Raw genomic sequence first — 18,430 nt, 5'->3', positions numbered from 1 at the left:
TGGCCAATTTCGGTAACGGGCTCGAAATTGGGCCACCCGGGCCACCGCCGGAAGCGCGAATCGTTTTCCCTTTTTTTCCGCTTGCTCGGGAAAACCTCGAGAAAGCTCAAACATCGCTCGCATGGTGGAACTCATTTTCCGTCGGTAAATTTTTAATGCCATTCCGCAACGAACTTGCTGGACGAAAACGTGAGCGAAGATTGATTATGATTTCCATTTGTCCAGCAAACGGTCGCAGGGGTTTCGGAAAGCTAGGGTAGAATGGAATCGTTTGGACGTGCTGACTTTGGTTTTCGTCCGTTTATCTCTTTTTTTCTTCACAAGATCAATGAGACAAGAGGTTTTTTACTGATATCGAAGAATCCTTGTAATAAAATATGTACAAAAGAAACATGACTGGACGAGAGCAGTTAGTCTACCCACAATATTGAATTTAGAATGTGCCAATCTTATAAGATTACCGCTAGTGGAAAATTATTCCCTAACAACAGGTTGCACGGTATGAATTAAAAACGCTTATGATGTCAGTAATATACAAGGACGCGTCAACAACCATTATTGAAATGGCTTAATTTGACGCGTCAGTTCACCTGCACGAAGTCTTCCAAACGCAAAGAAACAAAGCAGGCCTCGGTTTCGCCTCCTTTGGCTCCGAATTCATACCTTTTACCGCTTCATAATAAACATCATTCAACTTTTCCACGCACGAACAACCTCTCTATGATCCCTTAATGAATGGAGAATCCTTCTCGTCGGCCGACAAGCAGTTGTTGGGTCACGGATTTACGAGAGCATATTACATCGCCATCAAATCTCAACGCTGGTTCCGCGCACTACTTCCGCCCCGTGGCTTCCGGTGGAACCTGGTCGACTCCTCTCATGAAGGTGTTCGCAAACCGGCACAAACATACGATTTTGGATGAATCGTTTGCCACTTCGGCGCAGACGAGGGGCGGTGGGGACAGAGCGGCTTCTGTGGTACATAAAAATCATAATTTATGAGTCTTTACGAGTTTTATTATCATCCTCGGTGGGGAAATCCCGGGACAGGCCCCGGGAAGCATACGCACAAAATGGCACAGATTTACGACCCGACCTGGATAATGTTTTGCCACCCAGAAGAGGCTCGGAAGGGGTTTCCCACCCGCCCTTCGCGGGGTGTTCAAGACGAGCCAATCATGTCCCTGTCGAGTTCGAACCGGCAAACCGGAGTTTGTCCTCCTCCATCATCGGCCGTTCCTTCGTCACCTTCCCTGGACGACTTCCTATCTGCCAGATCCGCCGGTGCGAGATCAGGCAAATGATTAAGGGATAATAATACCTCAATTTATATTATAATTAAATTCTGTTCGTCTTTATTATTTTCAATTTAGTCGTTTGAAAGGAAGAGGCACCGACTCGACGCGTCCCACACCGTTATCCTACGTCCATTTTAAGCCATCCTGGGGCAACTTCGACCGGACGGTTACTGCTGCTGCTGCTGCTCGCCGCTTTCGCTACCTTCGGGCGAAATAAATAAGCATCATAATCGACGAAGCGAGTTTCTGTAATGAAGTTTTCCTCAGCCTCTCGGTCCCTCTTTTCCCGGCGTTCAGGGTGGGGGGTCTTTTGTTAGGTTCCGTTTTTCGCACCTTCCTTAAAACGACCTCACCGGCGTTTCCATGGGAGTCGAGCCGAGCGTCCCGGTATTGTTCTCGGCCGTTCCATCCTTCCAAGTCGGCCGGTTCCTTTCCTGGGCCAACATCATTTAACGGTGCGGCACACGAAAAAAGAGGGCAACGACGTGGTTGATGCTCATGAAAATGATGCGTCCGAACGATGGGTCGCCCCGGGAAACGCTGAGCTGTACAAGTGTGGGTGTGTGTGTGTATGTGTAATGTACCTGCCAGTGTAAATGGGCATTGCATTGACAGCATTATGGAGCGCTGCATCAGAACACTACGTTGCAGCATGATGTTGGGGAGTACTGCATCCAGTGTTGCTCGCTTGGGACGGATGGAAGTAATTTAATTTTTTAATTAATTTCTCACCAACGTGTCACTTTTGTCGGTCTTGACTCTTGAGGCCGCATAAAGGACCGGCTGACTATCGCTCGGAAGGATTCTTCAAGGGAGAAACAGTGGCGATTTCAAAAGAATACTTTTAAAATTAACCCCTTTGCTAGCTTGTTAGTGCAAAAATGTAATTTTTCCTTTATAAAGCTACTCATTAAAATTTTACATTCTACCGGCCCTTTTACAGATGATTTGTTTTTTTTTTTTCAATTGTAATACAAAAGCAACGAAAACCTCGTGAATCACCATCCAATTAAGATATGGAGCACTTTTTGTATTGTACGTCGGAATAATCTTTTCAAATCATGTAGTGTTCGCACTTAAGAAGGTCCTGCTTCTCCAACAGCGGAGGCCTCCTTTACGTAACCCTTTTTTCCCGTAACCCCTTATGCGCCGGGGGTACAGTTGGTCTGCACACCACGATAAAACAAAAAAGAGAAGGTGAAACAATGATCTAGGAAAATCAGCCAAGAATAAGCTTATAGAAAGGTGCACATGAAACATAAATGAGCAAAGACCATCTTAACGCATGCAACAAAAAATGTAATTAACCTCTTCACCGAACTGGCTTTTCATTGGCGTTGCTGAAAGATGCATGGTTTTCCAACGAAAACCCAAAGGCTAGAAGGTCTGAATAGAACTATCTTTCTTTGTTGCTTTTGTTTCGCTCTTCGGCCTCATCCTTCCGATGGTTGAAGACAAAGTTTTAACCGATCTTTAGCCAAAAGCCATCAACATGCACATTTCGTCGGCTCTCCATTATAACGATGATCCTTTTAATTATCCTCATCATCCCCCGAATCAACTTCTTTCACCGACCTCCATTGTATATTTTTCTTTGTTTAGCGATGTTCTGATTTTGTTTAGAAATGTAGACAGTTCATATTCAAATTATTTTGTCGTATCTTGCCAAGTACACATACTTTCTTTGTAACAAAGAAAACCCTTGGAAGATCAAACCAATTTCTTTTGCGTGATTGAGGTTTCACAGTAGGACACTTGAATGGAACTCATGACAGTTTACGATTACTAAACGTCAGTCAATCTTTGAGCGGATCAGAACCTTCCCAACAATTTCCCCGGGAGTAATCGAATTGGCAGCAATTCGAATCAAAACAGACGGAAAAAGGATTCCAATCCTGATGGGCGCCAGGTGGAACAGAGGCGACGGCAATCAGACGGTGTTGGTCAAAGTGCTAAATGAACCGGCTCAATCACCTCATGTGTAAATTTCAATATTCATCACAAAAACTGACCCATCCAAACGAAGCACGCTTTCTCCGCATCGAAATGCCTCCGGTTTTGGTGGGCTGCTGGTTGAGGGAGGGGTTGGGGTGGAGGTTTTCCGGAGGTTGATTTACCACACCGACACAAAGTTGGGGCTCCGAAACCAAATCAAAATCGAGCCATGCCAATCCATGCCGTCGGTTGGGAAACTGTGAAACAATATGTAATCAATCCCGGGCTCATTCCGAAGGCGCCGTTGGACGAACGCACACCAATGCCCACACCCACACACCCACTTTCCGAGGACGATTGATTGATTTCGATCCCTTTCTCTGGCCCGATCCTTACAGACAATCAATTTGTTTCTGTATGAATGAATGCGCTTCACGTCGGGTTTGGGTTGGAACCTTAGAGGCTGCTGAAATCAATTGTCCCCAACGGAAGGAACTCCCAGCTCTTCCGAGCTCGGGAAAGGAAACACATTCTGGGAAAGGGTCGCCCATTGTTCAACAAACCTCCCAAAACAGGCAGCATCCCGACTCGAATGGTATCACATTTTAAGAAAACCTTCCCTTCGAAAGAACTCAGAATTGACACCGATTGTTGGGCATCCCCCGGTTCGATGCGTGTTTTCCTGGCGCATGGGAAAACAGGACCCCGACAGCGAAACCGATACCTTCGGCATTCATTGATTATTTATGGAGCAGAAGACATCAATCTTCGTCGGCCCATGAATCAACTCGAGTGAGCGGCTGCCGGGTTTTTTTGCTCTCGTCCTTTCTCGTCCGCCCTCGTGGTGGTCAGTTCGACGATGGCCGTGTTATGTCCGCTTTGATTTGGATCGCAGTGGAAATTTTCTACTCCCAACTCAATTCGCTTTGATTTGATGAAGTGCAACCGAAATGACGTTGTTTATGTAGCGATAAATTTTACAACCAACTCACAGTAAACCCATTTTTATTTCATCAACGAGCACAGGAGAGGATTTTAAAATCAAATTCGGCTTATGTTTCTCCCTAAATCTAATTATTTTTCAATTTCTGTTCGAAAGGGTAAATTTATTTATTATGTTAAACTTACATATAAATTTCAAAGATGCAGGCTTTCAAAATTCAAATTTTAACATTAACAAGAAAAGGTGTAAACCATCTTACTTTCCAAGGTAACTATTTTAAAATCTCCATCTCATTAAAAGTGGTCGGAAAATACATCCAAAGCCATTATTAAATGGAAAAGGTGTCGCCTGAATGGTGTGCTAAAAATGTGTCAAGCACAATTTGTGAAGCGAACGCTCGCGCGCGTTGAACCATCGTCGACTGGAACTGCACTGCCTTTTTTCCCAAACACGTTAAAAGGATCGTCTTTTCACTTCGTCACACCATTGAGTCTGTTTTTGGTCCAACTTTTCTTCGAATTCTTTTTCCCACACCCCCCACCCTGCGCAGACAATCATGCTAATGAAGCTGGAAAATTTGTTACCCGCAAGTCTCCGTGGGGACTTTTCCGCATGGCGTACCAAAAATGCTCCCATCCGGCACATCGATCCTTTCCGCCAGAAGTTTTCCATCCACCGAGATCCAAGGCCAGACGGTGGAAGGAGGAGGACGCCGGCGAGCACCTGCTGGGAAAAGCTGGCTTTAGGGTTCGATTCGAAATCAATATGGAAATGCGAGAGCGATCCTTCATCGGGCCCCCAAAGGGAAGGCACCGTCCGTTCGGCAAGGTTCCACGCACACGGGTTCCTTTTTGTATTATCAGCGTGCCGTTGGGAATTTTCCGCTTCTTCGTACAACTTGTTTCTCGAAGACGGACGTAGTGGAAAGAAAAAGGAAACCCCCGGGGACCTTTTCCCGGTATTTGTAGATGGCCAACATCACCATCAGCGACGCTGAAGAGACGCTCGAATGGAAACGGGCAACGAGCTGGAAAAACTGCTTCACCTTTCGCCAGCGACGAGCTGGAAGTAATCCTTGCCTTTGAGGTCGTTTTCCCATGCGTTAAGCCGGTTACATTTGGTCAACATTTCCCACCCCCGTCCGCACGCACTTTTTTCCGAACCGACGCCAGCTGTCTCACGTCCTCTCACTTCACTTGACGCATTTAGTGAAGTCAAGAGAGACGTCGTTGGATCGAACCGTCGAACGATGCAAAGCCGGTTGGAAAACCCCCGGTCCAAGGAAGGAATTGTTGACTTAGAGCAGGGATGCGGTTGTTTTCCAACGATACATCCGCTTGCTCCGGAATACGAGCACGTTTTGTTCCATTTCCGATTAGGGCTTAGCCCCCCAAAACCCGTCGCTATCGATTCTCGGAAGAAAACTCCACTGAAACGAGCGTTTTGAATACAAACAATTCGTAAAAAGAGATCGATACTTCTAGGCAGGGCGGAATATCAGGTTGAAAAACGACATAAACCTGCATCAAAAACAGAACAAATTCGATGTCAGCCTTATTGTCGATAAAATCTGATTCTGATGTCTGGGGGAAAGCAAACGGGAAAACCTTTCCCCGGACAATAGATTGTGTTGCAAAATAAAAAAAGCAATCCAACCTAGCTGCACTTCGTTTTTATCGCAGCCGGGTTTTAGTATAAATATTTAGTCAAATGGGAAAATCAGATTCGTGGATTTGCAACATGCAACAACTTCGATATGAGATTGGATTGGGAAATCGAAACAGAGCTTAGAACGAAGGATTTATAGATGATACCATCGTTCGTGATGCGAATGACACGATGTTCTAGGTTTGTTCTATTTTTGTACGTGTTATTTGATATTTATATTCATTTATTCATTGTTCAGAAATGTCATAAAAATTTCTAAAAACATTGTGGATTGGTTAAAAGTTGATAAGTCCTGTGCGGAAGGCGTTAACAAATGTTAAAACAGTTTATTAACCCCATATTTAAGAAAACAAAATAAACCATTTGAGTAGGTCAATCAAATACTGTGATATGTTTCTCAAAAACAAGTTTAATTATTTACTCATTCGCTTTAAAATTGGAACGATTGAACTTTCCAAGGTTGTCCATTGCGTTTACGAATCATCCAAACCATGGCAAACATTTGACAACCATTGCACAGCTCGGTGAATATACGAACGAACCCACACTTGTTTTCCCACTTACCTCTACTCTCCCACCCGACCGCCCTCTATTTCATACCACTGGTGCAAGATGAAAGCAACAAGTAAATGCAGTTCCACACCACAATCGATTCGCACGAAACTGAAATTGAGCAGCATCAAAGCCCTGGGTTGTGGTTTTCCCCGCCCTTTACCCGTTCTATTTTCCAAATCCGTGCTGCAAAGTGGAAGGGTTGACCATAGCATTCACTCGTGAAATTCCCAATTGATTTCCATCTAAAACTCTGTCCGGCTCCATCCTCCGTCGGTGCCTTTGTAACACGAGACTTTCCGCTCGGATCGTCACCTGTGCCACAAAGCTCGGAAAAAGGGGTCGGTGGGTTGAAGAATTTAGCACATCTCTCCACCGGCCAGTTCATTTATGGAGTCCCGACGTTGAGAAACTGGACCGCACTCGGTTCGGTAACGTAGAAAAAAAGGGAAAACCCCCGAAGGCCGGCTCAAATTCCGAATGAGAAATGGATAAAGTTTAGCACTCACTTTATACGCGCCATGGGAAAACGATCCTGTGGTGCCTCGGTCGTGTGGACACTGGGGCCAATGGAAAAGTTCGATATGTGCTACGATAATGGTAAAACGGGATTTTAGTTCGCAATCTCGTGTGACCCAAACCCGACCGTGTGGTGGAAAATGAAAGCGTCTTCCGGGTTCCGCCCACACTTTCTCCGTTTGTTTGAAGAAGCAGCAGAAGAGGTAAAAAAACGGGCGGTTGGATTTATTTCCACCACGTGCAAACTCCGGTGAGAGTAATTCTTAACTATTTCCCGGCCAATGCAACGTTTGAGGAAACGAAAGCAAACGTCTTCAGGATTTCTTTTGGAACAAGGTAAAAACAGTCAAACACCGAACTGGAGAAAAAGTGAAACAAAATCGACAATAAACAACGAGCCGGCGAGTTGCGGAAAACGAAAATTCAAGGTGCAAACGAACGTGCGAGCACAAAAATATACTTCCCATCGACGAGGAAAAACTCCCCCCGTTGACTGGGGAGAGTAAATAAATCCTTCGCTCAATGCGCTTTCCCAAGGGAAAGATAGCAACTAAGCGGCGAATAATCTTTCACCCTGCGATTTTGGGCCAACCGAGGGAAAAGCGGAAAAAAGAACAGGTCCTAGGAAATCAAGCCGAAGAAAGTGGAGAAGCTTTTCATCTTTTTCGCAAACTCTTCTAGTTTTTTTTCTAGTTTTCCAACTTGTTGTACAAGTTTGTTTTTATTTTCCCCTCGGATGCTCGAACAACGGAAAATACGAACACCAGTGTTTGAAGCGAAGTGAAAAGACCAGACGAGACTTTTCCTTCCGCCGGACGCCGGATTGTGAATGAGTTTGAAATAAACGTTTTGCTGTTTTCCACACCACAACAACCGACGTTCGCACCGGAAGAGGCGCACACAAAGGTAGTGACAATTTTTCACGTACCCGCGAGGACTGAAAAGGAAAAACTTCCCCGAGCTCGCTTCCCTCGCCCATCCACCAGGCTAGTTATAGAAAGAAAAATTGCAGTTTGAATTAATATTTCAGAAACTTTGCTTGCCCTACCCCGAGCCGGGAAAGTGGACGCGTTCGTAAATGGCAACTGTTTAACAAACAAACATTGGCTCGCATTTCACCATCGCTCCGAAGGTGATGCTGGCGTATTTTTCATGCTCCCCACCCCTCCCCCGCCCAAAAACCAGTCAACGTCTTTTTTAAGAGGATGCCGGTTTTCTTGCGGTGGCCATTTGCCCGCCAATGTCCCGCCACGGCCGAGCTGAAGCGGGGAGAAAAACGAGCGACCTAAAATACGACCTCGTATTCGCGCCGGACGCTTTGCTAAGCAGTCACCGCAATGCTGGCCGCTCGGCCGCTAATGGAAAAGGCGAATTTCGGCAGGCCCATTAGCAAATTGGAAGAAACATTAGAGGCATTATTTGTGCCTGCGTTCACCCTGCGGAGCGGGGAGAAAACGAGGCCGCAAAACGCCGGTTCCTTCCGTTCGCTAAAAAACAGCGCCAGACTCCATGACCCTTCGCAACTAATGCAGATACATGGGGGAGGGCCGAGCGCTGGGAAAAAGTTTAAGTTATTTAAAATGTTACCACCGCGGCGCCGGCTTCTTGGTACTTTAATTAAATATTACCGTAAGCGGGAGTAAACAAGCTGGTGTCCGCTTCGCAGAACAACTTTACTCGGCCTGCCTTCGTCCTTGAAACGAAACGCTCGTTGTCGTGTGTCTGTACTTGGTTGGAAGGATCCGGGGGAAAGTTTTGTAGGCCAGTCAGGCCTGAGTGCTTCGAGCTCGATAAGAGAGGCATCTTTTAAATCCACTTTTAAAGAGACACACGAAGTTGAATGCTTGTAAGAATCTTTAATTACGATAAGACAAATGTGTCCAATTTCGTAGTTTGCACCGATATAAATGAAACTTTATACTATCTATAAACATAGTGTTGTTTACTTTTCAAATTCAAAAGTAATAAGTTATGTGCTATACAAATTGTATATTTTTCTAGTAAAAATAATCCAATACAACTTCATCACTTAGTATAACAGTACATCATAATGATTGACAGGTATAGCTAAATATGGTTTGATTGTTGTAGTTCTACTACTTAAAAAGTTCTTTGATTTAAAAAACACTATTTACCTTCCGTATGTTCAGTTTTGCTGAGGTTCATTGAGAAAACAGAATCTGATCTAGTTCAAACCTGCCTTTTGCTCCATTTGAAATGTTTAGACAATAGTTATACTTTGTATGAAACCTTTCGGTGGTCCCAAAAACTGGTTGAATTTTATATGTTTCTACTAACTACAACTACAAGTGGTACAAAACTCACAGCAAATTTAAAGCTCATGTAAAACATACCTCCACTTACCGAAGTACTAAAAGTGTTACTCATCCGTAAATTGGTGACAACTGTTACTTCAAACATATATCCCAGACGAGATTCAATTTTCAATAACTGTGGCATATATGGCAGCTGAGCAGGTAATGGTACCTAAAGATTGTCTGCTAAGCGTCCAAGTTTATCCAAAAAAGAGGATGGTTTCAGCAGAAAAAGTCTTAAAATTCCGTCACGAGACCACGACACAAAGAGCTAACATTACAATCCAACGTACCTCGCACGGTTTCCGAGCCCGAACTAAGAGTCAAAACTGTCCGCGCTGGATTATCACCTTTACGGTTCGCTTGGCCGCGCATGAAGGTATTTGCCGGGTGCCGTTAAATCTTGCAGGCTTCCTAGGGCGAACCATTTTCGCCGAGCGTTTTAATGAGCTCCGGAAGCAAACAGCGGAAAGCCGAATTCGCCTACATCGAAGCCGATTGTTCGGTTCACCCTATGGGGTCCTTTCTCTAACAAGACTATCCGTTGTTTGGAACCGTTGTTGTCCACCCGGCAATCAACTGCACCCGAGCAAACAATCCCCCCCTTTGCGCCATATCATCGGATTTGACCAGCGTCTACAACGCGTGGACAAGCTGTTCCGTTTCCAGTCTTATGCGGGAGCCCGGGAAAAGGTCCATGGAGGATCCGGTGTCAGGAATTTCCCAGAACCGACGTACGATACAGGCCCGATGAAAATGGTACTGGAAAATGGTAATGCTCCAGAATACGCAGCATCTATCTCTAGATTCTTGGCCAGATCAAGGTGTGCTGCGTTCGGTACCCTGTGGCGATGTGTGTGTGTGTGTATGTGCCCGTGTTTGTGTCCATCGGCTATGCGCATAATTACTACGGTCGCTGAGGTTTTACGGGAAACAAATAAGATTCAAATTTAATTATTTCGAATTAGCATATAATCTTATTGCCACAATAATGCCAGAGCCGGATTATACTCCCTCCCTAACCGGTCCTTTTCCGCCCGCCCTTCTCCGTCCGGGAGTTGGAAGGATCGGGGTGGGATTTAGAACGTCACGTGAAGCTGCTCCATGAAGCAAGCCATGGTTTGTAACATGGAAGTAAACGGTCCCCGTCTTGGGCTGGGAAAACACACACACACACACGCACACAAACCAACACACAGCCGGTTTGATGGGTGGAGATATTTGCGGACGAAGTTTCGCTGCCACTTCGCCCCCCGTCGAGGCCGGAATTCAACGTGGTTTGCTGGTCGAACGATTGAAATGCCATTTTTCCGGGGCAAACAGTGAACCAAACCAAACCAAACCCCAAAGGTTCCATCGAATCCGTCGCTTTTCGGGATGATGCTGGCGCTGGTGTTGGTGACCGCAGCCAGTTGAACGGAGTTCATGAAACCCTTTTGCGAGCGGGAAGACGTTGATGACAGGATCGTGCGGGCGGCCGTGCGAATATTTAAGACATTTCAATAACACAGCTCGGCAACGAGAAGGCAAGGAAGCGGTAGGGTGGGGGTTTCCGGTGGCGTCATTAGAATCTCGCTGTCCTTTTGAGGCGAACGTTCGAATCGCAGGCGTAGATTTGTTGGTAGAACGTCTGCGAATGTTCAAGGGGAGAGGGCCACCCTGCGGTTGATTGTATAAATAATCCTTACCGAGGTGATTGCCGACGCTTTAGCAGTGGAAACAGGCAGCCAACGATGGAAAATCGATGCACAGCCTACGATAGCTGCTAACTGGGCGGTGCACGATGGAGCGAAGCCGGGATAAAAATCAAAAATTCATTTTTGGATTTCAGAAAAAAGAGACATGTTTTCTTAAACTACAAGATGAAACTAAGAAATGACCCAAAAACTAGAGCCTCTGCTCTTCCAGGTTCTGAGAAACAGCCTCTCAAAGTCAAGATTTGTGAAAATATTGCGTGAAAAATTGAAAAAAATCCATCAACTTTGAAGGTCTGTAACTCCTATAATAATGGTCGGAATCGGATTCCAAGCACAGTTTTGGAAAGGTTTATTATCAAGCTTTAAAATTATTGACAGTTTAAGCTAATTGAAATTGAATGTCACAAAATATTAAGCATTGTTTCGCAAAACTCCCGGAAAATTTTTCAATTTTCTGTTTTTAACCTTATGCCATCGCTAAGGATTGCGAAAGATTGTAATATGATGCATACCCACTTATAGCCTAGAATGTTTTGTAACAATAAATGATAGTTTTTTTTGCGCATACGCGCGCATCTTTACGTTATTCTGTACTTTAGATGTGAAGCTTATAGTTTATCAGCTACTAGGCGCCTCCATCATGCCATATGCAGCATCATGTGTGGTAAGAAATATGAATTCTCATTCAATGCATTCCAATTTGAAATTCTCATTCAATGAAAAATGTGAAGCAGGGTAGTGATTGAACATCACATAAAAGGGGAAAGACAAGCCAAGTCACTGGCAAAGAATGAAACTTGGTTTGGTTTGCTTTGAATGTATCAGGTCGCTTTTACTTGTTCTACAGCTCACAAAACCCATTTTTTTATACCCAAAATTCCTCGGAATAATGTACCCTACACTAAAATAATAAATAATAATAAATGTACCCTACACTAACACTTTGTTCTGTTTGTACCCTTACCTGTAAAAGCCGTGAATTTTGGGTAGATATACCTGTCACTCTTTTTCTACCCTAATGGTAAAACGCCGCTAATTGTGGGTGGATAACTCATAGAAGTGAACACAAATATTTGATAATATTTGCTTTTGAAAACAATATACCCTAACCATACAGTAACAGCTAAGGTAGATGTTAAAATTTTGACCTTCGAACGGCATACCATAGCGGTATGCATTTGAAAAGATACATATATAACATACGTTCGTTTATAAAAACATCATTCAAGCTTTACCTTGAACAGCATAAACACCAATTGTCAGAAAGCTCCTTGGAGAACGAACAACGTTTTTTTAGTTTTCAAGTAAATAATCTATCTGAGATTGATTTAATAATTTCACGATGGGTTCCTTTATAATCAATGATATCATAAACGTTTTGAAAAACAATGCTTCTTGCAAGGAAAACATTGGGTATGCTTTACAGTTCATTGAAAGTAAAGTAAGCATCAAACCGTGTGATAAATTGAAAGTGACTAATAAGTTGATTATACTGGAAAAAAGTTTCAAGGCTAGATTGAAGAAATGTGCTAGAAACTCGAAGAATTTTCAAAAGGATTCGAAAATCTGGTTGAACAAACCATTTGACATTAGTGCCTATACGGAAAACAAAAGTCGTGGACGGCCAAAAAAAGAGTTTAATGATCTCTGCGTGAGGAATAAACGTCGAAGTGTGGCCAAAGAGACAGATATCAACGGCAATCTCGAAAAGGAATTATACTCAGTGAGGTTGTTAGCTTTTAAAGAAAAGCAGTTAAGGCTGATGAGTATGATAGACATGTTTTTGAAAAATCCTTCAAGTGTTATGCCAATGACAACCAAAAGTGATGTTTTAGTATCTGCCGAAGAAGCGTTGGCATGTTTTATAGACAATAGTTTCTCAAAATCCCAGTATAATGATTTGCATAAAGTATCAAAAAAAGTTTTTCCGTCATATTACCAAATCAACAAACTTAAAAAAACCTGCGCACCAAGTGAAGATTTTATTTCTATTAGTGAAACAAAAGCTGAAGTTAATCTACAAGAGTTGGTGAATCACACTGCGTGTAGAATAATTGAAATACAAAAGGCAGAAATCTTGCGACACCTTTCATCTTCTTTGTGTGATTCACTAAGCGTCGTATTATTGTGCTCGTGGGGCATTGACGGATCTAGTGGACACAGCATTTACAATCAACCGCTTCATGGTTCCGGAGAAAATACTGCATCAGACAGTGATTTATTAGTATCGGCATTAACGCCTATCCGTCTTTCGTTCATCAGTGACGATTCAGATATCATCTGGATAAACTTGATGCCTCAAAGTGTTAGGTTTTGCAGGCCAATTGTGATCGAGTTTGCGAAAGAGTCAAAAGAAAAAGTTTTACAAACAGTAGACGAAATCAAAAGCCAAATAACCAGGTTAGTTCCTTATACAATTCAGCTAAATGAAACAAGTAATGTGACGGTAAACTATTCATTTTACATGAGTTTAATTGATGGAAAAATTTTGGCATATTTAACCGACACTCTATCTATGCAAACATGTTGTATATGTGGTGCAAAACCAACCGAAATGAACAGTGTAGAGCACTTAGAAAATGGATTTATTCCAACTCCTGAGAATTTATCTTATGGAATATCTCCACTGCACTGTTGGATCAGATTTTTCGAATGCTTGCTTCACATTTCGTACAGAATTGAATTTAAAAAATGGAAGGTTACTAAAAATTTTAAAAGCATGTACAATGATCGAAAAAAAATTGTATTGGAAAAGATGTACAAGGAATTTGGTGTAAAAGTAGATGAACCAAGGCAAATGGGTGGAAATAGTACGACGGGAAATGTTTGTCGTCGGGCTTTTTCAAACATAGAAAAATTGAGCGATATTTTGCAAATAGAAACAGAACTCATAGAAAGGTTTCGAAATATTTTAATAGCCATCAACTGTTCACAGCCTTTAAATCCAAAAACTATTAGTCTATATTGCAAAGATACATACAAGTTTTACATACATCATTACAATTGGTACAAAATGCCTTCCACTGTCCATAAAGTTCTTGCGCATGTAGGTGAAATCATTGTAAATGCCCCAGCTCCATTGGGATCCTTAGGAGAGGAAGCAGCAGAAGGTAGAAATAAAATATACAGAAGGGATAGAAGAGAACACGCCCGTAAAATGTCACGAGAATTCAATATTAAAGACATTTTTATGAGAGCATTACAATCATCCGATCCATACATTTCAACAATATCTCTGGCTAAATCGTTGAAAAATAAAAAACAAATTCCATACCCAGACGCAGTAAAAACATTCTTCGTAGATTACAGCTCCTCAAATAGTAACAGTCCCTTGCCAATTCAAACCCAAGAAGATGATGGTACAAGTTCAGAATATTCAGATAGTAGCTCTTCGTTAGGAGACGTTATGTCCGCGTTAGATGCTTTGAATATCAATTATATTCCAGATGACAATATTTTGAATGGAAGTTTGTAGTAAATTTAGTTTGTTTTATATCAAACTTTAAAAAATCTTTAAGTTAGTATAAAAAAAAAAATTAAAAAATAATGCACCCATAGAAAATTCCAAAAATATGAGGTTTTTGCAGCGCCACCTGGCGGGATTGTCCCGAAACATCATAATTTCGTGTAATATAATAGTATTACACGATATTACAATGAAAAAATTGCAAAACATTTGATTCTGAATTTTATCCCGGCAATTTGCTCTTTTCGCTCCATAGTGCGGTGTGGGTTTAGAAGTCCGACTGTTCCAGCTGAATCTCAGCGTGGCGTCTCGAGAAAGGGCCGGGTTGGAAGCAAACCAAACGAACGCCGACCGGGTCTAATGAATGTCTGGAATGTTGGTCGTACTCTCGTACTTCCGAAAGGGAAAACTCGACTAGAGCTGTGGCAAGGGGGTTGAGGAAAGCGAGAGGCACACGATTAGACGGGATCAACGTTTTGCCGTCCGTCGCTCGGGGTGATTACTTACCATTATCTTGTAAAGCGGAGCCGGCAATGATTAGACTGTCTCGAGAGCTGAAGCGCAAGGAATGTGACCAGGTTAATCTCGTTCTCCAACAACGATAGGGTTAGGGCTTCAGGAAAGGGTTAATACGACTTTGAACTATGCAGGAAAAATCGAACACATATGTATGCAATGTTTAAACCTTATTATATTGATACATTTTTCCACCTTCCAAATTCAATGGGAAAACTTACAGCTGATTCAAATCAAACTCAATTATAAAGATGCTATCCACCATTGAAAACTGATGTCGACTCATAAAACAATGAGCATAATGTTTATTTTTTTCAATCCTCACATGCTAATCCTATAAGCTTCTTCCATATTGTATAGATCTGCTATAAGCATCAGCTTATTTTGTACTGCTTCTCTACTGCTTTGCATTTTTCAATTTTATGTGCAGTTTCCTAATCGTTCACAAACGTTGCATTTAGGGTCATCCACCATGCCATGTTTCTAATTAATTTCTTGAGAGTAGACCCTTTCATTTACTATAAAATGGAGAATTCTGAATATAAACTCTTTTAATTTATGATTCTCAAAACGCTATTCCCTTTTAGTGAACTATGCTTGCACCAACAGACCAATTGAATTCACTATAGAATTATTAGTTTGTTTTTGTTGTGGGTGTTTTTGGTTTTCATTGTTGTCAAACACTAATGGATATAGTGAAGGTATATTTGCGACTTTTGTGGGTGGTCCAAGTTGGTCAACTCCTTGCTATAAAGGATATATTCTACTTCTTGCAAGTGTCTGTTTATAAGCAGTCAAAAGATTGAGGCTTTCTTTTCCTTTGAGTGGTGCTAGTTGAACGATTGTCAGCTTTACTTTGCTTTTCGAGCATATAAACCTGTCTTTCTAACACAGTTTTGATGTTTAACACATTTCATTACAATGTTTTGATACGTTTTTCCACTTCCCAAATACAATGGGAAAACCAACAGCTGATTCTAATCAAACTCAATTAAAAAGATACAATCCACCATGAAAAACTGACTTGTAGGTGGAGTCAAAAAAACAATAACCATAATGGTAATTAGTGCCGGCATTGTACCCACGATTTTCCCCTTTTCCGTACAAAGTAAATTTGAATTTTCAATGAGTTCCACTCCAAAAGGAAAATAGATCTTTTAAATAATTGATTAATAATTATTCAAAGCGCACAGCCACGGGGCGCACATACGGCATGGAGGGTCCTAACGTTCAGACCCAACACCCCTTTCCTCTTTCACCCTGCACCAGTGTCGATTAGTGTAGCGCTTGGTAGAAAGTAAATTGAAACAATCTTTCTCTCGACGGCAATAAAAACCATCAGCATCAGTTCTCTGGGCGCACAATAAAATATGATGCAATTAAGGGTAGCAAGTGCTGGGTGGGTTTTCCCTTTTTCTCGCCCCTCATTGGCAACCCCGTCGGTTATGGTGCATGTTCTTTTCGTTGTTCGGTGGTATTATACCACCAGCAACATGCCAATCTCGGTGCCGAAGTGTTTTCCAACTGCAGCAACTCGGCGCACGCCTCATCCATCCTATGGCCTGCCTTGGATCTGGCTGATGTTGTCCGCATCGACATCGAAGGTTTCGGATGGTTGTCCTTTTCGTCTAGTGGAAAGCGTTCCAACAAAGGTTGCGAAAGGCAGCCGTAGTAGCAGCAGTAGCATCGCTTTATTTTCTCCATGAAAATACATTATTTAACACATCGTTGAGCAAAATTAATTGAATGTAGAATTGATTAGACTTTATGCTCGACGCTAGTGCTCGGCGGGAAACCCAGGACTCTGCAAACCTTGGTGATGTGGTGTCGGGGCGGACAATTTAGGTTCGTGTAACATATATCCCGTCTTCCTTCTCGGGGCTGTGGGGGTTTCGGTGCAGAATAACAAGGGATGGATTAAAGCTCGAAGAGGCCGTAAGAAAACACAACCCCCAAGGGGAGGCCAAATATCTCGCTATCAGTGCAAAATCAGATGAAGAAAACTGCTGCACTAGGGCTACCCTTATCTGAATCGCTGCAGTGGATAGATATTACATTCCGAAGCAATTGCTAAAAGAATGGAACATCCAATAGACAGGACAAAAACAACCAGACACTCCGAGACCATTTCCAGGCGGGTAGGAAAGGGGGGAGTGGGTAGAAGAACGCATCCATCCCATCAGCTCTCGATGTGGTCGATGAGCCGGAAGAAATAAAGACCAACAGCGAACGACGTGCCCGCAAGGGTAGGATAATAATGTGCCAACGCTTCCCCTACTCACTGTCCATTTCCATTATCGTTCCGGTTCCGGTTCCGATCGAGTGATCATCGACGCCGAGGCCGACGGAACAAACTCCCAGCAATCCACCCTACCGGACGGAAGTCCCGGGGATAAACGGAAACGGCTGGAAAATTGAAAGTCCTCGGACTCCGGTGTCACATAATTTTTCAAATGAGAAAATGAATTCATTACCCAATAATGGATGGCTCATTTTCATCGTACGACAGGACCGGGAGAATAATGGGCTTCTCAGACCAGGCGAAACACGAACGGTTCGCGAAACAAAAAGAGATGCCAGGCACGAGTAGAATATCAAATTAGTTAGCGATTTTATTTTCTACTATATATTCTTTTCTTTTTTTTTGGTGTGGGTGTTCTTACAATTTATTTCACCTTCCCAACTGTGTCTTTTACGTGTCCATTAGAGCGTGGTGGACGGTAATAAAAACCTAAGAGACGCAAAATAAAATACAACAGGGTTCCCCAAAGCAACGGCACGTTTGGAATACGTAACTACAAATCGAGTGAGTTTGGATGAAATTATCATAGAAAATGGACACTTTTCTTGTTTTTCGTGTCGATTAAATATGCCACGGAAAGCGTTTATACGTGCTACTAACATTCCCATTTAGAGTTCAAACGAATCATCCTAAAGTCCTGCACTCTATCTCTAATCGAGTTTCAAATCTGCAAAGCCCGCATCGAGCGGGTTCGCGTCTATCGCGATTAATTAAACCAAATATCAAACAAAACCATGAAGCTGCTCATTATTGGCTAGCATTGTCAAACTCCACGGCGATCGTATCGTCGTCGTCCGGTAATCGAGAGCTTCCCCTCGAAACTGCTGACTCAAACTGGTGGCTTTTTGCTTCCGATTTCAAAAGCCTTCCAGGCTTTCAATTCGTGCCTCGCGAAAGCGCGTCGTCGTTGGGATAAAAAGCGTGGATCATCAAAGCTTACGCGGTGTAGGAAAGAGGGGGGAGTAGGGGGAAGGGATGACGATTCCAGCGAAAGGGATGATTGCTTATTTCATTTCCCGAACGTGCACATAAATCACGCCGACGACATCGAGGTCTGAGTCCAAACTCCGGCAGCAAAGCGTATCCTTCGGCCACCGGTTCCGGAAATCGCCCGGAAGGATCATCCGACCCCGACACTGATTCTTGCTCAATCAGCAAAACCCTCTGCCTGTGTGGAGAGAGGTAGAGAAAGAGAGAGAGAGAGAGGGTTTCCCACTGC

General features: G+C 43.0%; 1 protein-coding gene across 1 annotated transcript in view; it reads left to right on the top strand.

Annotated features, from left to right (window-relative positions):
* The first annotated feature begins 6,917 nt into the window (after window positions 1-6,917).
* Window positions 6,918-18,430, top strand: part of LOC131260263 (hemicentin-1) — a 112,763-nt gene continuing 101,250 nt past the window's right edge. Inside the window, exon 1 of the mRNA XM_058261939.1 lies at window positions 6,918-6,996. Coding sequence (XP_058117922.1) covers window positions 6,918-6,996 — 79 coding nt within the window. The remainder of the gene's footprint in view (window positions 6,997-18,430) is intronic.

Source organism: Anopheles coustani, chromosome 3 (assembly GCF_943734705.1).
Source record: "Anopheles coustani chromosome 3, idAnoCousDA_361_x.2, whole genome shotgun sequence".
In the NCBI taxonomy this organism is placed as follows: Eukaryota; Metazoa; Arthropoda; class Insecta; order Diptera; family Culicidae; genus Anopheles; species Anopheles coustani.
This window is presented reverse-complemented; position numbering and strand designations above follow the sequence as displayed.